The sequence below is a fragment of the Centruroides sculpturatus genome, unplaced genomic scaffold, assembly GCF_000671375.1.
Source record: "Centruroides sculpturatus isolate CEXI.00-Female unplaced genomic scaffold, Cexi_2.0 scaffold2042, whole genome shotgun sequence".
In the NCBI taxonomy this organism is placed as follows: Eukaryota; Metazoa; Arthropoda; class Arachnida; order Scorpiones; family Buthidae; genus Centruroides; species Centruroides sculpturatus.
Window position 1 is genome coordinate 63,038 of NW_019386162.1, and position 7,048 is coordinate 70,085.

The 7,048-nt window shown below is 37.7% G+C and overlaps 2 protein-coding genes across 2 annotated transcripts; both read right to left on the bottom strand.

Annotated features, from left to right (window-relative positions):
- Window positions 1-2,047: 2,047 nt before the first annotated feature.
- On the bottom strand, window positions 2,048-4,863 carry LOC111613875 (transcription factor SOX-9-like). The gene is made up of 3 exons (XM_023355227.1): window positions 4,563-4,863; window positions 3,186-3,283; window positions 2,048-2,595 (listed from the first exon to the last, which is right to left on the bottom strand). Exons 1-3 carry the CDS (start codon window positions 4,861-4,863, stop codon window positions 2,092-2,094), a joined length of 903 nt encoding a protein of 300 aa, XP_023210995.1. The 3' UTR covers window positions 2,048-2,091.
- A 1,420-nt stretch (window positions 4,864-6,283) lies between these two features.
- LOC111613876 lies at window positions 6,284-7,048 on the bottom strand. Its single transcript, XM_023355228.1, has one exon. It carries the CDS (start codon window positions 7,046-7,048, stop codon window positions 6,284-6,286), a length of 765 nt encoding a protein of 254 aa, XP_023210996.1.

Consider the following 7,048-nt stretch of genomic DNA (forward strand, 5'->3'; position numbering starts at 1 on the left):
TGATTGATATTAATTAAGTCAGAAAAAAGAAAGTGTGTTTTATAATCGAGAAAATGCGGTATTGTGTTGATTTTCAAAATATTAATAAGCAAAAATAAAAAATTGCATAATTCCGAAAAACTCCTATTTCCCACTTGCGTATTCATAATTAATTTAGCCCATACGAATCGCTTCGGCGACTTTCTTAAATGTTAATCTTTTTCGAATAAGTCTTTATATTATAATCACAATAAAAAAAAAGTCTTTTAAAAACTGTCAGTAATACATTAAGCTACATTTATTACCATTTAAACTGCGTTTGTTCGTGATAAAATTTTAATTAATAAAGAAAGAAAAAACTTACGTATACCTTTGAACTTGTAAAAGCTTTGAACTTGAAAAACTTTGCAAGAAGAGTAGTTCGTACTTTCTGCAATTGGGTAAAGTTTTCTGGTAGAGTTCAAATGCTGGCTTGTGATTGGTACCAAGAGGCAATGGATATTCGGCCACGACATGTCATTTATTTATTTAATTTAAACGTAAATGCAATAAATAAAAGTGATTTTTGTTGTATTTTTAGTTGTTATGTTAGGTTTTGTACTAATTTAATATCATATGTTTGTTGTTGACATCTTTCTGTTTTTTTTAACAATTTTACTTAACTTTGTTAATGATTTTACAACAGTTCTGAACTTTTTTTATTGATGTAAAAATGAATTACTTTATTTTAAGTCATTTCAATACATGCATAAATTACATTTTCCTAAAAATAAATAATTATAATTAACAATAAAGAAAATTTAAAATATTCTACAATAATTTCTAACAAACTGATTANATCGTTAATGTGTACATTACCTAGCTAATCTGCAGATTAACTAGGGTGATCCGTTAAAGTTGTGAAAATTGTTCCATTTCTCAAATTACCTAGATAATGTGCAGAGTATCTAGGTAATCCGCACATTACCTACTAGGCAATGGGTAAAGTGAAAATAAAATCTTTGCCACAAATAAATGTACCACAAATAGGCGTGCTTGTCGCAGAAACCAATCGCTATGAAATTCAAAGTGTCACCAATCTTTAGAATGCACTAATAAGTAAGCACAATTGGATAATATTACCTATGGTGAGTAAAATAGCGGCTTGTCTCTGATTCCAGAAAGAGAAAAAAGGAAACAGTGACGACACACGTTCTAACCTAACCTAACCTATTCTAATAATTTGGTTGGTAATAATTATGGTAATTTATTAGAATATGTTGGGTTAGAACGTGCGTCCCCACTGTTTCCTTTCTTCTCTTTGCTGGAATCAGAGACGAGTTGCCATTTTACTCACCATAGGTAACATTAATTGCACAATTATATTATGCGATCACCAGAAAAAGTATGGTAACTTTATTATTTTTCGTCTCCGGTCCAAAAGTAGGGTATCGTTGAAGTCGTCTCGGTCCCCTCACGTCAGATAGATACTCAAAGTTCCGAAATTCCATAGGTGATTATCTATATAATAATTTCTCTAATTGTATTAATATTTTAAACCATTTGATTTTTTGTATGTTTTTTAATCGGTTGATGATTGATTCTATCAACTAATTTGTTGATTGTTCGATTGTATTAACTTGATTCTTTACATATCGAAAATTGAATAAAGAACATTATGTTAATTTAAGCGTACAGAAACGTTGCTGTTGTTCCAGCAAACATCTTATTTTCACTTTACCGAGTGCCTGTAGGTAATTTGCAGATTACCTAAATAAATTGAGAAATAGAACAATTTTAGCGACCTTAACGGATCACCCTAGTTAATCTGCAGATTAGCTAGGTAATGTACACATTAACGACTTTCGAGCTTTAGCAGTAACATATATATACAGTCGACCCCCCTATAAGATCATTGATTATTCCGTTTTATATGAAGTCCATGTTGTACGAGTCACTTAGATTTTACAAATACATGTACCGGGCTGTGAACGGCTCACGTATTTGTAAAATTTAAGTGACTCGTACAACATGGAATTCATATAAAACGGAATAATCAATGATCTTATACGGGGGTTGACTGTATCTACTTACAATCAAATGAATTTTTGGTAAAATCTACTTATAATAAATTTACAAGTTATTTAAGAATGATAAATCGACGCTGTTTACTTTGGATTCCCAGTTATCTGGAATGTTAAATGTGTTTAAAAATTCTTGCAATTCTGCCTCCTCCGGATGCACTTGTGGCTCCAATAGATTGCTGGCTGATGTAAACATGTGTTCATTGCATTGCTGGGTGATGTTCCCACACTGGAATGAGGAACAAGGAGCTTCGGCAGGCAGGGTAGGCTGACTAATGTTCGAATTGGAATTTGCTGCGCAGTATTTATAATTCGGGAAATTCTTTTTATGCGTTTCACGCAATTCTTTAGCCTTTTGCAGAAAAGGCTGTCGCTCGTCTTCGGAGAGAAGTTTCCACCTCTGGCCCATCAACTTACTGACTTCTCTGTTCGGTAACTGGGGAAATCTCTGACAAAATGTCTTCCTGTGCATACTGCTCCATAAAATAAACGAATTCATCGGCTTTTTTATGTGTTTCTCTTTTGTACAGGATTTTTTACTCGTCTGGTGTAACTATTAAATTAATACACAAAACTGATTATAATGAATTATTAAAATATTCTCATTTATTTATAACTATTGACTTTCCACTCATCTGTTTCTAAACCCCGTACAAGTAAGTATTTTTATTAAGTGTCAAATCATTCCTTTATGACAGCATTTCTCAACCTGGGTTTGTGATGATATTAAAAAAAAAGTCACAAAACAATAATAAAATCATTATAAACTTATAAACAGTTCAATGTATTAAACTGTATAGAAATTAATGTATTTAAGGGGGAAACTCCACCACATGCATTTTGTCAAATAAATAAAAATTTAAACAAAGGCATGGTGAGTATATTTTTTAAAACTTACTTGTTAGTATACATTAAGACACAAAACTTTAATTAATATATTAATAAAATTTTCATAAATGGGTTCTGATGTATTTTTATGTTCCAAGAAATTAAGAACTAAAGAAATTAATAATAATTCAATAAAATAATAATATGTTCAAGTTGATAAAAGTAATTGAAACTTCTTTTTCACATTTTGAATTAAGCAGTGTTATGAGTTTTAGTAATCTATAGAGAATTAAATTATTCAATATCTACACATACTTTTGCAAGAATATCTTTGTATTCTTTTTTTAATTCCTGTAATTTCTGTACTCCTTCACAAAGCTGTTGTTTAATTATTTTTGTAGAAATANTAAATACTGTATATAGTTTATTACTAGAAGTTTAATTAAATATTTGATTTTGTTATTGACAAACTTTGTCATTATTTAATTCGGTGCACGCTTAAAGTCCAGGCCTGGCACACTAACGCGAATCCGCGTAAAGTACCCGTTAGGGAACGGCTATTTCCGGCACACAGTAGTGTCGATGATCGTTGGAAAGTCGGAAAAATAATATAGTACTTTACAAACTAAGTGTTTCTCTGAGCGTCGTAAGACACGGAAAAGGCCATCATATATTAGTTGTAATGGTTTGTGTGATGCATCATGACGCACAAAGACGTGTGAGGCAGTCATCAACTCAGGGTGTAAAAATACATTTTTAGACAAGTGGTGGAGATCTCTGACTGGGCGAATCGACCTCATGTGATCTTTTAACCTGCAGATCAATGTAGGAAAATTATTGGCAGTAGTAGTCTCATGGTCAGCAAGGAGATCAGAAGGCAGTGCAATGGGTTCGCCGTCTGTAATCTATGCTACTGTAGTGTTATAGTTGGGGATGACATAGGATCTTAGCCCCAAGAGGATGGTTGGAAGTTTAGCAACCCAATTATTGGTCAGCTGAGCTCTCAGTGAGGACTTGAGCTGACGATGCTGCAGTTGAATTTTTCTGTTTGCGGCTGGGTGGTAAGCTGTTGTCTTAATGTGGTTAATTCGCAGGGCTTTGGTGAGGTCAGCAAAAAGTTCGCATTCAAACTGGCGACCCCTGTCAGTGGTTATAATACGTGGTATGCCCACAACCTGACATCTTTCCTCATTGATGGACAAACAAAGCGTTTGCTGACCAGATCCACTGAACCTTTCATTCCTGGATGTGCTAAACCATGTAGTGAGTCAAAAACTAGTCGGCAGAACTGTTCAGGTACATAAGACCTGTGTTTACTGGTTGAGATATCACGTCACTTCAATTCCGTTTTCGAGGCAAACCTTTTCAAATTTCAGTGAACATGTTTGTGACTGTTGAAGTTGAGCAAGCTCTTTGTCCACAGCTTGTGTAGCGGCAATATCTTCTAGGGGTATTCCTGTTGGGAGAAAAATAGAGCTGATTCTTGAGCAGACATCTGCTGCTACGTTGTCCTTCCCTGGTATGTACCTGATATCTGTGGTAAATTGGCCTATGTAGTCTAAGTGACGGAGTTGGCGAGGGGATGCCTTATCTGAACACTGCTGGAATGCGTAGGTTAGGGGTTTATGATCTGTATATATTGTGAAATTCCTGCCTTCTAAGATGTGGCTGAATATGCCGCTAAGAGTTCACAGTCATATATGCTGTAGTTTGCCTGTGGTTTGGTTAGTGTCTTAGAAAAGAAACCTAGAGGTTCGACAATGGAACTATTCTTCTGTTGAAGAGCTGCTCCTAAAGCAAAGTCTGATGCATCCACCATCAGCATCATTGGAAGGTCAGTGGAGGGATGGGCCAGGAGGGTAGCACCTGCTAGTTCCTCTTTGAGTCGTTCAAAGGCTGCAATTGACTCTGGGGTCCATTGCAATTTACATTTGTCTCTTTTCCTGGTGTCTTTGCACAAATCAATCAAAGAGAGCTTGTTGCGTGCGTGCATGCGTGCCGTGTTGGGCAGTGAACGCCTGTAAAAGTTGACTAGCCCTAGAAACTTTCTGAGCTGTTCTATGGTATCTGGGCGTAGAAAGTTTCGGATGGTTTAGTCGCCATGGTTCCCACTTCACACTTTCCTATCATTCCTTACTTTTCTTCCCTCTTCTCATTTCCTCTAAAACTCTTCATCCTTCCTTTTCAAAGGCTATGCCGTAAGGTTCGGCCTTCTAACACTTTTAAACATATCATATCATATGGTTTAAACTTGCTCAGGCAGGGGTACAATTCCTGCTTGGGAGACGACGTAGCCCAGGAAAGAAACCTCCTGCACACCAAAAACACACTTTGACAGGTTGATGTTAATGGCGTGTCTGTGCAGCCTTGTGAACAGTGTTGTTAAATGAAACAAGTGCTCCTCCTCTGAGATGCGACGACAAGATCATCAAGGTATGAGTAGACAAAGTCTAATTCACGTAAAATATTGTGGATATATCTTTGAAACGACTGGGCAGCATTGCGTAGTCCAAATGGTAATTTTAAAAATTCAAATAACCAAAGGGTGTGATCACAGCTGTTTTTGGAACATCCTCTGGTGTCACAGGTATATGGTGGAATGCCTGCACCAAGTCTATTTTAGAAAAGATGGATTTCCCTCTCAGTTGGCAATTGAAATCTTGAAGGTGGGGTATCAGGTACCGGTCTGGTATCGTGATAGTGTTCAAGGCTCGATAGTCCCCACAAGAACACCATGAGCCGTCCTTCTTTGGAACAAGATGTAGAGGGCTGGACCAGCAACTTTTGGAGGGCCTGCATATTCCCATGTCTATCATCTGTTGGAATTCCAGCTTTGCCTGTGCAAGCTTATGAGGAGGGAGTCGTCTCGGCTTAGCAGTAACTGGAGCTCCTGTCGTGACAATTGTATGGTAAACGTTATGGTCACTAACTTGTTGGTATGTAGGTTGTTCCTTCAAGAGGTTGGGAAACTCCGAAAGAAGCTTGGAATACTTCTGTTCGGGTGATACCATTAGCACAGTTTGCTGATTAGTGGCGGTGGTAGTTCTGGGATTGCCAAGTGAGTGAGATTATTTCTCAAGCACCTATTCTTTAAATCCACAAGAATGCCAAAGTGACTTAGAAAGTCTGCTCCTATAATAGGGTGTTGTACGTCCGCTAAGATAAATGGCCAGCAAAACGTCCGTCGGATTCCAATATCAAGTTTAAGCAGGCGCTCCCCATATGTAGGTATTACGGAGCCATTAGCTGCATAAAGTTGACGATTACTGATATGTCGTTTTTCTAGGGTGGTGGGAGGTAAGACAGAGATGTCTGCCCCCGAGTCTACCAGGAATCTGTGACCAGTGGTAGTATCAAAAATAAGCTATTGGATGTTTTCTCCCCACCCCTCTCAGTGGTAGAGAGAGCATAGCTTAGTCGTTTCCCGAGGCTTCCTTGATGGCACGTTTAAGAGAACAAGGTGGGGTGCACTTCCTGGCATTAGCTTTGAATTTGAAGTGATACCAACAAACATTATAACCCAGTACATTTGGACTGGGAGAGCGTCGTCGTCTCTCTGAGCATGATGGAGAATGTGCTCGTAACACGTGGATCAAAATGGCAAGTTCTGATACAGCTTTCTCGAAACAAGAGAGCCGATCTGTTTGGTGTGCGGTTGCACCACTGGTGGAACAAATGTCTGAATTACGAATGATTATCTCCATAGCGGCCAAGGTATGGAGACTGTTTTGCTTGGTCACTAAAACTGAACGCACGTTGTTAGGCAACCTCTGTAGAAAGAGCGTTTTAAGGAATTTGTCCGTTACTTGTGTACCGGCAAGTGCCCGCATTTCTCTTAATAGTGCTGAGGGCTTTTTCTCTCCTAGCTCAATTTCTAGGAGTAATTTTTTTGCCTTCCTACTTTCAGATTCTTCAAACTTGTCGATTAATCTCGTTTTTAGGCCCGTGTAGGGTGTGCTCGTCAACGGTTGGGATATTAGATTGGCGACCAATTCAGCTATTTCACAGTCAAGTGATCCTAGTATATGATGGTATTTCGTAACCTCTGTTGTGATATTAGAGACAGCAAGTTGTGATTCCACCTGTGTGAACCATACTCTAACGTTCTTTCTCCAAAAGAATGGTGGAATTTTCACCGATACACGTGCTACCTTGATGGGGTCTTCGCTCTTGCTCAT

Excerpts from the sequence above, each read along its gene's own strand:
- LOC111613876 (XM_023355228.1), bottom strand. The coding sequence starts at position 7,048 with ATGAGCAAGAGCGAAGACCCCATCAAGGTAGCACGTGTATCGGTGAAA.